We start from the raw sequence: 17,003 nt of genomic DNA on the forward strand, positions 1-17,003 counted from the left end.
GATGTCATGATCACAGGATTCACAGTGTAACAGCAGCTCAAAGTGTGGGGCCATTGTGCTCTGAAGACTTTTGTTTTCCATTTTGGCTGAGCCCCCTTTTAAATAATTCTTTTGTTCAATTGAAGATTAATAATCAGGCCTTGGACTCTGCAAATTCACCAGTCAGTCCAGGAGAGATATTCAAGGTATATGGTTCAAAAAAATTCAATTTAACAAATTAAAATTCTTAACCAACACCAATAAACACTACGTTTGTTTCCTCTTCTCCTCTGTGATTACCTTGACAGTGCTGATTGGATTTGGAATATGTTAATTCAACACAGGATGATAAAAAACGTAATATAACTTCTCCTATATACATAAACAACATTCTTATATTGAACAGCCTTGTACCGATTTACATAACCACTTTACTGTTATCCTACATGTTGTGCCCCTTGTTGCATTATGATTCATCCTGGAGCACAGAGATCATCTGGATTTATGTCTTCATTATTTCTCTGTTGTTAGATTATTAAGGCTGTTCCATCTGCCACAGAAACATGTCAAGTGATAGTCTGTCCTTGGTTTTATTTGGATAACCCAAACACAAGCAGGTTTTCAGAAATGAATTTGCCTTCATAAGGCAAGAACTCACCTTTACAAGTGGGTTTACGGTTGGAATTGTACTCAATTAATTATGTGAATTATAGCTAATTCTCATCCTGTCTTGAAATGACATGAATCCAAATCAACCTTTCTTCAACCTTAATAAATCGACTGATTTCTAACAACTATGCATGGTGAGCCTCTGAGCTGCAGTTTCTGACAACAATAAGTGCTCTCTTACACCCAACAACACAAAAGCTGTTAAATAACAATTATTGTATTATTCTGCCTGAAAGGTGCCATGTCAGTATCAGTAATGTCTCACATTAGGAATAATCAATATCATTAAACTGAAAAGAAAATGTAAATTTTTTCCATTTATTTCCTCTTTGAAAAAACGAATACCTCAACAGTATCCTGTGTTTTTTACCAGTCAATTTATTCTATTAAATGTAGCAGCTGTAGCTGTATGGCTTAAAGACAGTACTGTTCTTTAATTCGGTTGACAATGAAACCAAAATCAGGCAGTTTAGCTCAGCATAAGGACTAGAGACGGGAAAATAGCTACTTTAGCTCTGCATGAAGGTAACAATGGGTCTGTTCCACTGTCTACATCTTTGCTCTAAGGGCCGAGATATACTTGCTGTAAACTACGCATACGCGAGCTACCACGCGTATCTGCGTCGCGTCACCTCGCGTCGATATGTGCGTTCGGTCGCAGCCGACGGACGCAGGATACGCGTGGCAGCCATGGTGCGCTCGCGTACGCGTAGTTTACAGCAAGTATAACGAGGGCTTAAAGCGCTTCAATTCATGTTCATGCACTCTCAGGAAATGATTATTCCAAATATATTATCTAAACACTACAAACATGGCAAAAAATTCCACCCGTGCCAGGCCACTCCTCTGTGACTGATAACAACAATAACGCACATCTGACACTATCAACAAAAATACAAGAGGTTTTCTTTAATCAAGGACTCTGCATTTAAACATTTTATCAGACAGCAGCCATCATAAAATAACCTGTAATGTCTCCTATGTAAAGTCAACGTATGTGACTGTAGATAACTCGTTGATTTTATTATAAATTCAGATTCATTTTTATTGAATTGTATTTACACCGAATTATAACATACATTCCTGCGTCAGAGAGAAACCCAACAGTTTTTACAATGTCCAAGTGCTTTGTGAGTGGGCAGAGGCAGGAGGTGCAAATAGATGTAAGGTGGGGGTTGGAGGGGGGGGGTTGAGTTGAGAGGAAACAAAGGAGGAAGAGAGACCAGGATCAGCTGTTGTGTTTAAGCGCCATCAGACTAGCTGTTATAATGATGATAATGACAGTGATGCATACAGGTGAAGTAATATTAACGAGATGATCAGCCGCGCAATCAGTGTGAATAAGGATGAAATGAATGATGATAATGAGTGTTGAGTAGCAGCAGCAGATCCAGCAGGGCCATAGATACCTGCAGAATGAGGACAGAGAGAGAGAGAGAGGGAGAGGAGACAGACGAGACAGAGACACAAAGTTAATGACAAGCAGTACTGAGATAAAAAATACTTGTGGGGAAAGAGGGAGGGAGAGAAGAGGAGAGTGATGGGATTTCCTTATTAATCAAGTGTGTCCCGGTGTGTACTGATAAACCTCCACATGCTTACAGTCTTAACAGGCACTTGGGCTCTGTGCCCAATTACTAGAACTGCTTCACACAAGTAGCCACTTGACTACTCACTAACACTGTAAGTGTGGGCACTGGGACAGACCCAGAATCAAAGCAGAGCTACCACTCGACTCAATCCCCTTAAAATATTGCACTAATGACTTGACATGAACTAGTTTGAAACTATGAGTAAATGCTCATCTTAAGTGAGTAATTCAACAACTGTAGTTAATGAATCTTTGGAGGTTTTCTTTTTCAAATGTTGAATCTCTCCGTGGTGGGTTTTTTTTTTTCTTGCTTGCTTGGCGTAAATCATCCAATCTTTCTCAGCTCCTCCAATCATATGCTAAAGACAGACCCAGACAGACTCTGATGAAAGCTGTTGCTTTTACTTGTCAATCCCTCTGTGGCTTTTACCTTAACTGCCCCTTTATTTCCCTCGGCCACTGACATATTAACAAACCTGTGATCAGATTGATAATGTGCTTAAGTGGTTTTCTGGACTCAAAAGCATAGAAATAACCAAACAAATCAAAATAAATACCGTTGTTGGGCTGACCCCCACCCCTGGTCCACAGTCTGTCCCAGACTCTGTTTGCTTTTATCAAACATTTTTATCAGTGATCAGCAGCAGTCAGCCTCTGTCAATAAATACCTGTCGTGGGGATGTGTTGTTGCTATTGACAGCCGGGCTTTGAAAGCGGTAAACTTGTCTCCTGGAAGACTCTCTTGGGCATTCTTTCCCATGGTCAAACCACTTGAGAGTGTTTTTCACCTCCTCTCCTGTCGGGATGTCACGTCTTCCTCATCTTCCTGTTTGTCACGCTGCGTCTCTCTTTCATTCCTTTTCACAGAAAGTGCATGACCTCTCAGCTCCTCTGAGAACAGTTGTAAGTGGGTAGTGCTCTGTCTCTGGACATGTGGTCGTAAAAACTGAAGTAAATACTTCACGGCGATGGATAAAGAAAATAAAAACACAGTCCAGTCCACAGAACACTATCTCCTTCAAAGTTATGATTCCTTGGCAGCCTTCCTACTTAAGACATCGGCTGCATTAGCGAGATTGTTGCACCGATGTCTCTAAGCAGGAAGAGCTTTTGTCCCTGTGTGAGTTTTGACTTTCTGCCTTTCTCCAAAGTTTCCTGAGGAGACAGAGGTGGACCTGTTGTCGGTCACCATTGACGAGCCATCCCATCCTCATCATCACCTTCATCTTCATTCTCCATCCGCTGCCGAAGGCCTGCATTCAGTTTTCAGTGCCCCCGGCACCCCTGCTGTTTTCTCACCCACAATTCCCTTCCAGCATGACGACATTAGGCGCGACGACCTGTCCTCTTCCTCCTCCGAAGACTCAGAGAAGGAGGACGAGTTCGAACGCGAGAGACTGCCGAGCTATCGAAGGCCATTGTGAGTTGTTTTTGTCCACTCTGGAGTTTTTATGATAATGTTATGAGGCAGGTTATGTATATATTTATACATGAAAGCTTGATGGATTTAAAAAAAAAAGAAATCAGTCAACAGTCTTGTTTACTGTTTGTTCTCAGCCAAGCGTCTCACAGGAAGTCCTCAGGCTTCTCTGCTGTGAGTCAGCTGTTCAGCGAGCGCTGGCCGAACACACCTGCCGGCCGCGGCTTCAGCGGCCCAGCCACCGAGAGAAACATCGACTTTGAGCTGGACGTCCGTGTGGAGATTGACAGTGGGAAGTGCGTCCTTCACCCCACTACTCAGCAACCCGAGCATGAGGACATTTCCTTCAGGAGGTATGATCAAATGCATATTGTTTGCTCTGAAAACTACGCAGCAAAGTCTGCTTCATAGTCTGTTAGTCTCCTGCTGCGAGTCATGTTTTTTTTTTTGAGATAATGATTCACAAAAAGTAAAATCAAAATCTACATTATGAAAAGCGCTCAAATGATCTGCAAGATAAAGTTTTATGCGGTTGCCTGGAACAGCCTGTTCTCAGCGGATACAAGATGTACAACTTTCTATATTCAGCTAACCAAACAGAATAAGGCATAAGTACACCTTCTTTCTTCACATAACAAGACTCCTCTCCCTGTGGGTTTTTTGTAGGAGCTGTGAGCGCAGTCTCAGGAGTCTGGACCAGGAATCTCCCCCCAAGAAGAAGAAGCTGCAGCCCGCCTACACCTCCACCACCCACCTCTTAGCTGGAAAGAAATGTCCCTCCTCCCTGCAGACCAAGTCTAATGACATGGAGACCACAGTCTTCTACATTCCAGGAGTAGACGTTAAGGTCAGCTTTCTCCCTCCGCATACTGAATTGTCCCTGAGTTTCTACTTGGGGTTTGTTTATTGCTTCGTGCTTAAAGTGATTCATTCTTTCCCGCAGCTGCACTACAACTCCAAGACCCTGAAGACGGAGTCGCCCAACGCCTCCCGTGGATCCTCCCTCCCCCGCACTCTCTCCAAAGAGTCGAAGCTGTATGGTATGAAAGATAGCGGCCCTCCCAACCCTCCCAATGCAGTCCAAAGCAAGACTAACTCGCTCCTACCTCCCCCACCCCCACCTATTCCATCAGGTACTGAGCATTCCCTCATTTTTAATTGCATGCCCGAGCACCACCCGTAATCACCGCAACACGAGTGCCACCTCTCTCCTATCTGATGATTTTACACCCACACGTGGACCCGCCGAATCAAATGCATGTGATTTCATCCTTTTTATTTTAAGGCATGAATCCAGAGGGCACCTTTTGATCAAATGGGCTCATGCATATTGATGTGCAACCACATTGGGGAAAAGACACCGCGGACAGCTTTAAGAATCGACCGTTAATATGATTCCGGTTAATTTAAAGTTTTTACGAAATGAACTGCAGATGAGTTTAACTCCCTTTTGTCTCGGCAGCCAAAGGTAAGGGCAGCGGAGGGGTAAAGACGGCCAAGCTGTACGCCTGGGTGGCCCTCCAGACCCTGCCAGAGGAGATGGTCATCAGCCCGTGTCTGCTGGATTTCCTGGAAAAAGCACTGGAGACCATTCCTATCACTCCTGTGGAGAGGAGCTATGCAGGTTAGTTTGTGTCACTCACTGACCTTCAACGATACTTCTTCCAACACACATTCACCTGTCTGACATTTATTGAAAACTCTCTGCGGATTGTCTCCATCTTTGTGTTTGTGTTCCTCAATCAGCGGTAGCTTCCCAGGAGGAGGACATGGGTCAGTTTGAGACAGTGGAACAGCTTGAAGAATCAACCACCTCCCTGGTCTCCTCTTCCACATCAGCCTACTCCTCCTTCCCCGTGGACGTAGTCGTCTATGTCAGAGTTCAGGTACTGACTCTTATTCTAACAGTACACTTTCTCCAGAGCTACAACAAGCTGTGTGTCCAGTGTAGTGTTTATTTTCCATTAAAGGGATAGTTCAACATTTTGGCAAATTGGCCCATTGCCATAATCCCTATAGTTTTAGGAGTAGGTGTGTTACCTTTAATTGTCGGCCCAAGCTATTTCTAGAACGGCGGAGCAGAGCCGTGAGCTGCTCAGAGCTACGCTACAGAGGCTAATGGGATTTCTTGGTTTCCCTCATCAAACTCATCAAATACACAATCCAACAACTCCAAAACGCTCTGGTGGACAAGTTGTGACCTGCACATTCAACACGCTATGAGATAATAACAGAACGTTACCAGACAGAGTTGTTTTCAAGGCAAATGCAGAGACTGCTTGCTGAAAAACTGCCCTCGACGGGAACACACATCAGCAGTTTTGCATGGATTTGCCTCAAAAATAACTCCATCTCTTAGCGTTCCATTATTATCTCATAGCGTGGTGAATGTGTAGGTCACAGCTTTGGAGTTGTTGGATTGTGTATTTGATGAGTTTGATGAGGGAAACCAAGAAATCCCATTAGCCTCTGTAGCCTCTCTAAGCAGCTTGCGGCCGCTTGCACCAACAACTAAAGGTAATGAACCTACTGCTAAGACTGTAGGGATTATGACAATAGGCTAATTTGCCAAAATGTGAAACTATCCCTTTAATGACTTCAGTCCCTGTTTGTTTCCAGCTAAAACATGAGTTATCATTTGTGTCTCCAGCCTTCTCAGATTCGCTTCAGCTGCCTGCCCATGTCCAGGGTGGAGTGTATGCTCAAGCTGCCCTCACTAGACCTGGTCTTCTCCTCTAACCGTGGAGAACTGGAGACCCCAACGGGAGCCCACCCCGCCGACGGATCCCACGTGCCCTCGTCCACCCCGCCGGGGCAGCACACTCCCAAACCACCTCCCAGCAAAGGTCTGAAAATGACTTGCTGTTTTGTTTCTAGCAGAGTAATGGCGCTCTAATGCCTTCTGAGGTTTGTGAGGAACAAAAGAATTGAAGTCAAACGCAAATTTTGAATCACTTGAAGTCTTTTACAGTTTGTCACACAGTGTGACCCGATCTGTGAGCAGCCACTCTGCGCCGCGCCTGAGACCTCTGTGATTTTAAATGTTACTCACAGCTTGTTCTCTTGCATTCATTACTTTGCTTTCCAGTCTTTGCACTCAACAAAAGTTCTGCTATGCTTCTTTTTTCTCCCCTCAAGTTTGTCTCAAGTCTTATTTTTTATTTAGTCCAGTCACATGTACAGTAAGCGTACAGTTTGCTCTAAAACCATGTGGGAGAAGATTGTGCATCAATATTACAGTATATCTTTAATATGCATATGATACTGTAAATCAACTGGGTTGCTTGCTTGTGTCAAAACCAGGTTATTGATGGGAGTCAGACTTGCTCCAGTTTGTGACAGTCATATTTTTAGTTCATTTATTTCCACTGTTCGTAAGTTCTGTGTCTTACCTCATCCCCTCTCATCTGCCTCCTCGCAGCGTCTCCGTTGCTGGGGAGCCCTCTGGGCAGGAGCCGTCACAGCAGCAGCCAGTCCGACCTCACAGGCCCCCCAAGTAATTCCTCGGGCCTCAGCTTCACTGCCTGCATGTCTGACTTCTCCCTCTACGTCTTCCACCCCTACGGCGCAGGGAAGCAGAAATCTGCTGTCACAGGGCTGCCTCCGGGCCCAGGTCCATTAGGTATGGAAAGAGGAAAAAACTTTGCTGTTATTCTCTTATGTGCTAATGATAGAGAATGTCTAATGTTGCCACTGAAGACTCTTTGCCCTCTTTCTCTGTGGATACAAAGTGTCAGGTTCTTGCGTAGAAGGGAATTAACTATGGCAGCCTGCTATAAAATATCCAGTATCCTCATCCCACTAGTTGTTAATTTGCGAAAGAACGACACCAAGATTAAATTTGAACGATCATCACATTATCTGTGCTTTTCATTCAGGTACAGTAGACGAGGAGCCGTCCTCTGTGACGGGAAGAAAAGACTCCCTGAGCATCAACTTGGAGTTTGTGAAGGTCAGCCTGTCCAGGATGAGGCGAACTGGAGGCCCCACGTTCATTGAAAGCTTCATTCCTGCCAAAGGTGGAAAAATGGACACTACTCTCATCAATATCTCAGGTACATCGAACTTCAACCCTGCTCCTGTCTACGAAAGGTTCATTTTCTTCCTAAACCAGAGCGTTCGGGAAAATATAAATTCATAGAGGTTCATTTTAGACGAGGGAGGTGAGGGAACTGGATAAAACCAGGGGAAAATTGAATACCAAATCAGTTTATTTCAGTTAGAGTAGAGTTACACTGAAAATGTTTTTGCAGTTTAAAGTTTTCAGTTTCACTTTAAAACCATCATCCGGAGTCAGTAAAGGATTAGGGAGCTGATGTTCAGTTGCATCAGTCAGTGAGATGATGATGATGATGTCACAGGCCTAAAAGGTAGAAAATCCACATTTACCTGCACATACAGTGCAGTCAGCTTGACCTCCTGAAACTTTTAGACCGCTGCTCAACCCTACACGAAACAAATTCAATCTTCTGCCCTCCTAGCTGTGTGTGACATCGGCTCGGCTTCCTTCAAGTACGACATGAGACGGCTGAGTGAGATCCTGGCCTTCCCCAGAGCCTGGTACCGCCGAAGCATCGCCAGGCGCCTCTTCCTTGGAGACCAGACCATCAACTTGCCAGGTGACTGCTCAGTGGATTTTGTTTTCTGTCGGTCGGTGTGGTATGTTTATACTCTACCACTCTGCTGGTTGTGTCAAAATAAAAACTGCAATTGCGTGACCATTGTTGTACATTTTAGCTTTTATATGGCATCTGGCTCAATGAAGAGAGATCTTTTCTGATGCTTCCGATCATGCTCCCTTTTTTCTGAAATTGTTCATTGTTGTTGACTATTTTCTGTCTGTCTATTGTTGACTATTGTATAAAAGTAGCACAGCAACTTTTCTAACAAGTCAAGTAAAACAGCAGATATTGACAAAAATGAAAGAAGGAAAAGTTGTTGTTTTTTTACTACAAGCAAATTCCTTTTTACCATGGCAGCCTTTGTCTGTCTACAAACTTTGCTGGTTTATATAGTGTTCATTTTTAATATCCCATCATCCTGACCTTCCTTCAGCCAACACCTCTCTGCTCCATGTTGACATTTCCTTGGCTGACCTTTACTTATATCTATCCAATTTTGCCTTGTTTCAGCCTCTGGCCCTGCCACCCCTGACTCGGCCGAAAACATCACCCAACATCTGTCCCCCGAGTCCAGCCGAAAAGCGTACTGGAGGACATGGGATGGCAGCACCGGGACTCACATGCCTCAGTCCCCCAACGTCTTTTCAGAGCACTCCACTGGAAGCAACATGTCTCCAGGCGCCATGGGACACCTCAAGTCTCCAGCACCTGGTCGCACCAGGAGCGTCTCTGATTCTTCAGCTCCTAGGAGAGGTGCTTAGCAACGCTCAGTATAGTTACTAAATGACCTTGTGTTGTAAAGTCAGAGTCAGTGGTACAGATTCACATACAGCTCTGGAAAAAATTAAGAGACCACTCACAAAATGATCAGTGTCTCTAGTTTTACTATATACTGTTTGAGTAAAATTATTTTTTTTGTTTTTGTTTTATTCTATCAACTACTGACAACATTTCTCCCAAAATTGGAAAAAAAAAAAAGTCATTTAGAGCTTTTATTGGCTAATGACTAACTAGTCTGAATAACAGAAATATCAAGTCTTTTCAGACCTTGAATAATAATAATAATGCAAAGAAAACATGTTCATATTTATTCCTAAAGAACACAGCAAGAATATTTTAACAAGAGTTTATAAATCAGTTTTTGTGGGATAATGTCGATGTTTAATCCCAGCAGTGGTTTTAATCTTCCTATAAAACCAGATGTGGTTCAGGTGATGACCTCATCAGTGTCTCATTAAGTAGAGTTTTTAGTTTTTTTAGTTTTTTAATTTAATTTAAACTTGGTGTCATGCACCATAGGTGCCCAGCCCTCATGGGCTTATAAGACACACTAAAAACAAACCAAAACACAGAACACCGGCACACACAAGAGAACAAGGAATACATGCTCGTGTACATATTTTTCTTCAGTACAGTACATACCCACACATGTGCACACATACACGCACGCAAGTAGAATGAGTTTGTGTTTGTGTTGGTATTTTAAAAAGAAAAGAAAAGAATGACTGTCATACATGTAGAGATGCTTTTAAGAAGCACTTGAGAAAGTGGTCTCTTAATTTTTTCCAGAGCTGTATATATTTGTGTTTTTAAACCTGTAGTATTACACCTATTCACATTTCCCTCTCTTCTGATGATTTATGTCAGTCTCTGAGCCACTGTTCTGAGTGACACATGGGTAGGCCTATTATTGTAGCTTGGTGAAAGTCGACAGTAAATGCAGATGGCACAGAAATGAGTCGAACAGATGTTGCAAATTAAAGGAAAAAACAAACTTCATCCTCTGGTATAATATTGCTCTCCTTGGGAAGGCTTTGCAGTGTTAATTGGATTCCTAATGATGGAGCTGCATTGCCTCCACATATTTCCTCTTGCCTGCTAAAATGACTGCACTGTGATGTGTTGTCAGGGTGGGGACTGTTTCGGTGCAGCGCAGTTTTGGAAGCATCTAGAGACCTTAATTTAATTTAAACAGAATGTCCAAAATCAATAAATGAAATGTCACAGACTGACTTTACTTTATTCATTTTTGTCTAGATTCAGTGACGAAAACATCCACTCCTTCCTTTGGTAAAAACGGCAAAGCAGCGGGTCAGCAAGGGGCGCCGTGGGAGACGCTGGTGGTGTTTGCCATCAACTTGAAACAGCTCACGGTCCAGATGAACATGAGCAACGTGATGGGAAACAATACGTAAGTCACGGTTTTAAGATTTGATCATGTAGATACTCCACCCTTATTCACAAACAAGCTGTTGACATGACATGTACCAGAACATACACAGTCCTGAGCTATTACTGAAAATTGTATTTTCTTTTTTAAAACAAGTATTGGCAAATTAAATGACATGGAGTAACTCTACTATACCCAGTTTATCCCTTCTGAAAAGAAATTCTGCAAAACAGAACAGGAAGACATAGTTGATAAATATTTATATATTTTTTCTTTTAAAATGAGTCCAATATTTATACATACAGAGATTTCTGTATTATTTCCACCCTAAAGGTTTTTATATTTAAATCACCGTTGCATCAAATTGGCTGCAACCTTGAATGTGGAAATAGAAAGTCTGGCAAATGAGTCAGAAATGTGGTGAAGGATAAAAGATGTAAAATCATTTTTGAAAAGATTGATCACTAGATTTAACTAGTTATAACTGGCTAAACTAACACTGCTTTGGTGTGTATGGCAGCCTGTGGAGAAGGCAGAGGTGAAAATCAAAGTCTATAATCGAAGCAGCCCTGCGAGCATCATTTATTTACATTTACACTTCTACAGCGCTGTACAAACATGTCTCTGGAGTGTCTCCTGCAATTTTGACTTTTATATCCTGCTGAACATCCAGTCAACATCTCATATTTCACCTCTTATTCCCATTTATCATCCGCTCTTATGAGTACCATTCATCTTCTCTGGACTTGTTTTTTTTTTTTTTTACCGGTCTACACAATGCGCAGTCATTAAAACTTTTGTCCACAGTTTAAGCAGGAAGTGCAGAAAATCCTGCTGAATCAGTGACAAACCCAACACCCTCATAACTAAGGCAGTACTGTTTTATGAACTTTGTCGTCATAAAGTTTACAAAAACAACATCCTCCACTCTGGAAATGTGTGTCTCTGAGCGAAACACTCGTCTCCTGAAACTTCAGCTCTAATTACATTATTTATGACTTTAGAATATTCACCCAACAAAACATCATTCATGCTCAAGTGGAGTCTTTGTCTTAGGGAAAAAGAAGGGAAGGACCACACAGCTGTACTTAGACATTAACACAGTTTAACAGTAACACATAGTAAATAGACATACTGGCTGAAATGCATGATGACATCTTGGCACTTGGCTCTTGAAGTTGTCTGGTCTTTTCCTTTTCAGTTACCTGTGTTTATACCCTGGCAATGAGTCATGTATATTTGACAGAGAGCACCTCTACATTATTCAGCAGTGTTTGCTCACGGTTTGTGTTTGCCCCTGCAGCTGGACAACCAGTGGGCTGAAGAGTCAGGGCCGACTGTCTGTCGGCAGCAACCGGGACCGAGAGATCAGCATGTCTGTTGGCCTCGGCCGCTCCAAACTTGACTCCAAGGGTGGGGTGGTGGGTGGCAATATAGACGTGAACACCCTGGAGATGGTCTGTAAGTAAACAAAGCATCAACTTCTCAGACATCTGGTGTTTTTCTGCAACTCGTTAGCAGCTCTTGTTCTAGCAGAGTAGAAAAACTGCGGATATGGAGCCGAGCCAGAGTTCGGTGCAGAGTGCTTACACAACACTGTGATAAAGCAGAGACTAAATAACCCTCTCACATTTTACTCTCACTTTTAACACTTACATTTTGCATTTGACTTAATCGCAAAGCATATATTCATATACTCATTCAAATGAGCGTCTTTTGTGAAGCAAAATCTTTGAAATGAAAGTCTTTGAAAATGAAATGTATTCATTTTTTGTATAGGACAGTCATTACCACAGAAACGAGCTAAAACTTCACAATGAGGATCATTGGATTGAAAGAATTTAAGCAACAATGCTAGAACATCCACCTTATTTCAAGATGGATTCATGACAGTGTGAACACTCATGTCTTATTCACCCTGATTTTGCAACCTCCACTCACAGTATTTTTCAAATATATAATATAGAAATGTGGAAATAATGTAGAAACCAGGGTGTAGTACAATAGCCTAACAATGTTCAGTTTATTTCAGTTTGATATCCAACAACCTGCTGGAGACTTTTTTTGTTTAATTTAAATGTGATGGTCTTTGGCAAAAACAATCTTGGTAAAGAAACTTTATGTACTGTACTTATAGTTCATTTTGAAAAAGCTTTTCAGTTTTACTCTCATCCACTGTCGAGATTTTAGTGCATAGGGAACTCACTAATCACTTACCGTCTGTTCTCCAGCCCACATCTCTGAACATCCTAATCAGCAGCCCAGTCATAAGATCCAGATCACCATGGGCTCTACAGAGGCACGGGTGGATTACATGGGCTCCAGTATCCTGATGGGAGTGTTCAGTAACGCCGACCTGCAGCTGCAGGACGAGTGGAAGGTCAACCTGTGCACTGTTGACACAAGCCTCTCAGAGAAAAGGTACAAAGTGGTCTCATACAATATAAACGCATGCTGAAGCGTATTGTGTTAATGAGTCACTTTGTGGATTGTCATTAACAGAAGTGTTACATTTGTTTTAAAGCTGCATTAGAAAGAAGATGTGTCCAAATGTCTGCATTGGGAGTAGTAGTAGTCCTATGGCTCCTCCATTAGAATTACATCACAGGTTTAAGGCTGAAAGTTAAAACCAAGCAAAACACGGGAGAACATCAGAGTTTATGAAGAGGAACGGACAAATGATGTTTAGAATGCATGGCAGGCAGCGTGACAAAATGCTGTCTGGACTGGAGTGCCGGTGTTTATGTGTGAATGCCAGAATGGGGGGAATTACACCAGATTAGATGTAGTGTTTATGGCAGTTTTATCTCATCCATATAATGTCTCCCTGCTTTATTTGTCCTCCTTTTTTCTCCTACAATTTTAACCATCAACTCGTTCATCCGGCTCCCCCTGTTCCTCCCCCCCTGCCCCCTCCGCTCCTCTCCCTCCAGTGAGATCTTTGTCCACGGGGACTTGCAGTGGGACATTTTCCAGGTGATCATTTCACGCTCCACCACACCAGACCTCATCAAGATCGGCATGAAGCTGCAGGAGTTTTTCACTCAGCAATTCGACACCAGCAAGCGAGCCCTTTCCACCTGGGGCCCCGGGCCCTACCTGCCGCCTAAAACTCCCGTCATCAACGCTGAGAAAGGATCTGCTGAGCTCTGTAAGCACATCTCTTTTCTATACTGCTGTGTGAAATATTTAACGCCTAACGGGGTATGCACAGCGAGTGTCTTGAGCAGCCCCAGTGGTTGTAGGAAGTGGAATATTTTGTAATTCTAATAAGTTTAATTTGTATACCACTTTTTCAACAGCTGACAAGGTTGTAGAGCAACTGAAAGCGATCAAGCATGCTCATAATGAAAAAAAAACCAAAAAAAATCCCATCAGCATAGATTTAAAAAGATGGGAGGCTTTATGAGGATAAAAACAATATAATACACACAGTCTGATCCTGTTAGTCTCAGCAACACGCCTCACACTCCAGTCAGAATTGATTTATCTGCCTGCACCCTCCCTGCTTCTCATTTTGTGTCTCCGAACCGTCTCTGTCACGCAGACATGGATGCGGCCCATCACCGCCACTGGCCCGGGGTGCTGAAGGTAATCGCCGGCTGCCACATCTCCCTCTTCCAGATGCCTCTGCCTGAGGACGCTGTGCAGCTGGGCGGTTCAATGAGCCTCCATGGCAATCACATGACCCTGGCCTGCTTCCACGGACCCAACTTCCGCTCCAAATCGTGGGCTCTGTTCCACCTGGAAGAGCCCAACATCGCCTTCTGGACAGAGGCTCAGAAGATCTGGGAGGACGGTGAGAACACAATGTTCATTTCAGAGGCTTGCATTGTTGTGGGGTTATTATTCAGACTACATGTTCAGCAGAAAAACACCCAGCAAAAAGGAACTGAGGGTGAAAATCGTCATGTGTTTTTTGATCTATCCAGGCTCCAACGACGACTCCACCTACATTGTTCAGACACTGGATTTCCATCTCGGCCATAATACCATGGTAACAAAACCATGTGGTGCACTCGAAAGCCCAATGGCCACCATCACCAAAATCACCCGGCGGCGGCACGAAAACCCCCCACATGGTGTTGCTACTGTCAAAGAATGGTTCAACTACGTTACTGCCATGAGAAACGAAGGTAACCAGTCATTTTACTGCAAATCATATATATTCTATTTATTTATTTATACTCTGGCCTAATACCATAAGTACACATTATTTATTCCAATTCAACCCATAGCTCTCATTTCTCAAATGTAGAAAAACCTCACTGTGTGGAGGTCGTTCACATCATGTTCAGGTTGGAGTTTGCCATGGAGCTAAAAGCAATGGTGGACAAAGACACTGTATTATATGTTAGGTTCATATTTTTTCAATGTCATGTCCTTGTCCAGTACACGTGGGTACAGTAGGTAAGTGTTGTTCTTTTTGGCTCCATCTGGCCAAAAAGAGATGCCTTACTCACATCATTTTAAAAAAAAAAGAAGAAGAAGATCGAGGATTAAAAAATAATGTATTCAAATCTGTAGCTAATACAAAACAAAATGTTGAATGAATGAACCTTTTGTTTTGCATATTTGGCCTCTCAGCTCTGATACCACATGTGCTTAACCAATATTGAACCTGTATTTGTGTGATAACACATAAACATTCATATAAATGTGGTGGACATATGATATGTTGGACACACATACAGTACATTATAGCATAACGTCATCTGAAAGTACATGATCAGAGGTAGGAACCTTTGTAGAACCTCTCTGTTGGACAGCATTAGCTTGCTCCTGGTGTTCTTAATAAGTTTTCACCTGAGGGCGAATACCCAGCTTCACACTTTGGACTTTTCTTATCCTCCGACAGTTCTGACTCAAAGACGACACACAGGATTTTTTTTTTCTCCAAAAGAGCTACTTTGTGTCCCTGCCGCCGCAGCCTGTTATCTTATATGTAAAATAGGTGCAGATAGTATTTAACGAAGCAGAGAAGTGTGAACATGACCTTAAACTCAAAAGAGTTTTGACACGTCTTATCTCCTGCTTCAGAGCTGAACTTGCTCAGGAACGTGGAAGCCAACAACCAGGAGAGCGGAGCGGCTGCCAAAACCTCCAGTCTGCTGAGCAGCTTCCGCAGCTCCTCCAGCTATAACCACGAAACAGAGACTATCTTTGCTCTTCCCAGAATGCAGCTGGACTTCAAGTCTATCCATGTACAGGATCCAGATGAGCCCTCTCTAACAGGTACTCCACATGTAACATGTGCATCAGGCCAATGAGCCATCTGCCACAGTCTTTCCATGCAGCGTTTTTAAGGTCAAACTAAAGGCTTTTATCATGTTATTCAGATAATATGGTGTAAATTGTTGCCCTTCACTTCCATGACCTCAGCATCGTTACATTCACTTCACTGCACACAGATATTTTATTTGTAGCTGTTGAAATGTCCAAAGTCAGATTTCCACAATTTTTAAAAACATTTCACAATATTTCATTTTCTTTCACTGGGGGGTCTGTCACTCAAAACGAGTTTGTTTACATTGAAAAGTAGAAGAGGATTGTGGGAGTTTTTGCCTTCACTAAAGTTGCAATCATTGCATTTTTGCAGCTCCAGGGTATAATTCTGATCAATCAATTTTGCTTCTGCTGACAAACGCAACACAGACACATGTAGAAAGAGGATATAACAGGCTTCACAGGCAACCATATGAAAGTGATCATTATGTCTACACACAACAACACAACTCTACATTGTTGTTTTTAGACCATTTAATATGGACACTAAACTAAGGCTGCACAATGAATTACAATGTAATCAATCACAATATGGCCAAATGCAATATCCAATTCACAGGACCTGCAATTTCTTCCTGATAAAAAATAGAGGCATGACCCCCCCAAAAGCACATATTGTCAGTTTTATATTTTCAAGAGAAATTGAAAAGCCATTCCAACTGAAATTGCAGATTTCAGTATCTGCCCATCTAATCGCAATGAGATGTTTTTTGCCTACCATGCAGCTGATATTCAAATACTACGTCAGCCTTAATAAATAACAGCCTGCAGCGTGAACAGATAAAGACTGGCTGACTTTGAAAAAACTCACTACTGAAACTTAGCAAACATTTGACAAACTTAGTTTTGATTTGTTTTGTTCTTTTGCAATTCAACTTCATTTTATTTTCCCCAACATTGAAATAAAACTTTTAAGTAGCTATTGTCAGTAAAAAAAATAAATTTTTAAATGCTTGAATATTAACTTTTAAAATTTCATTTCTGAATGATAAAAACAGTGTCACCAGTGCAGATTGTTATGCAGTCAGTGTTTGTCAGTCTCACTCTCGTGAACAATATCTCTCAAACACCTCGGGGGGGGGTTTCTTCAAGTTAAGTCTGATGGTCACTTTGACAGAGGGACTGATTAGATTTCAATGGTCAAAGGTCACAATGATTTGATGTATCAGGAATGCCCAGAGGGAATTTCATTACATCCTCCACAAATATTCACTTGGACTCGGTGGATGCACTGATCACCATTCGGTGGTCAAAGGTCAAAGTTGT

The 17,003-nt window shown here is 42.4% G+C and overlaps 1 protein-coding gene across 21 annotated transcripts in view; it reads left to right on the plus strand.

Annotated features, from left to right (window-relative positions):
* Positions 1 to 17,003, plus strand: part of bltp1 (bridge-like lipid transfer protein family member 1) — a 74,395-nt gene that overhangs the window by 53,894 nt on the left and 3,498 nt on the right. For 8 of the 21 annotated variants that reach the window (XM_085767274.1, XM_085767285.1, XM_085767279.1 and 5 more), the window contains 19 exons: positions 126 to 185; positions 3,391 to 3,659; positions 3,797 to 4,012; positions 4,326 to 4,506; positions 4,603 to 4,792; positions 5,122 to 5,283; positions 5,406 to 5,545; positions 6,310 to 6,505; positions 7,081 to 7,281; positions 7,538 to 7,714; positions 8,141 to 8,278; positions 8,792 to 9,034; positions 10,319 to 10,472; positions 11,755 to 11,912; positions 12,683 to 12,872; positions 13,385 to 13,602; positions 13,999 to 14,250; positions 14,384 to 14,587; positions 15,492 to 15,686. In XM_085767274.1, the coding sequence (XP_085623400.1) occupies positions 126 to 185; positions 3,391 to 3,659; positions 3,797 to 4,012; positions 4,326 to 4,506; positions 4,603 to 4,792; positions 5,122 to 5,283; positions 5,406 to 5,545; positions 6,310 to 6,505; positions 7,081 to 7,281; positions 7,538 to 7,714; positions 8,141 to 8,278; positions 8,792 to 9,034; positions 10,319 to 10,472; positions 11,755 to 11,912; positions 12,683 to 12,872; positions 13,385 to 13,602; positions 13,999 to 14,250; positions 14,384 to 14,587; positions 15,492 to 15,686 (3,544 nt within the window). The remainder of the gene's footprint in view (positions 1 to 125; positions 186 to 3,390; positions 3,660 to 3,796; positions 4,013 to 4,325; positions 4,507 to 4,602; positions 4,793 to 5,121; positions 5,284 to 5,405; positions 5,546 to 6,309; positions 6,506 to 7,080; positions 7,282 to 7,537; positions 7,715 to 8,140; positions 8,279 to 8,791; positions 9,035 to 10,318; positions 10,473 to 11,754; positions 11,913 to 12,682; positions 12,873 to 13,384; positions 13,603 to 13,998; positions 14,251 to 14,383; positions 14,588 to 15,491; positions 15,687 to 17,003) is intronic. The other 13 variants (XM_085767278.1, XM_085767287.1, XM_085767295.1 and 10 more) reach the window with 7 other exon arrangements.

The sequence above is a fragment of the Trachurus japonicus genome, chromosome 22, assembly GCF_045865225.1.
Source record: "Trachurus japonicus isolate A0001 chromosome 22, Traja_1.0".
In the NCBI taxonomy this organism is placed as follows: Eukaryota; Metazoa; Chordata; class Actinopteri; order Carangiformes; family Carangidae; genus Trachurus; species Trachurus japonicus.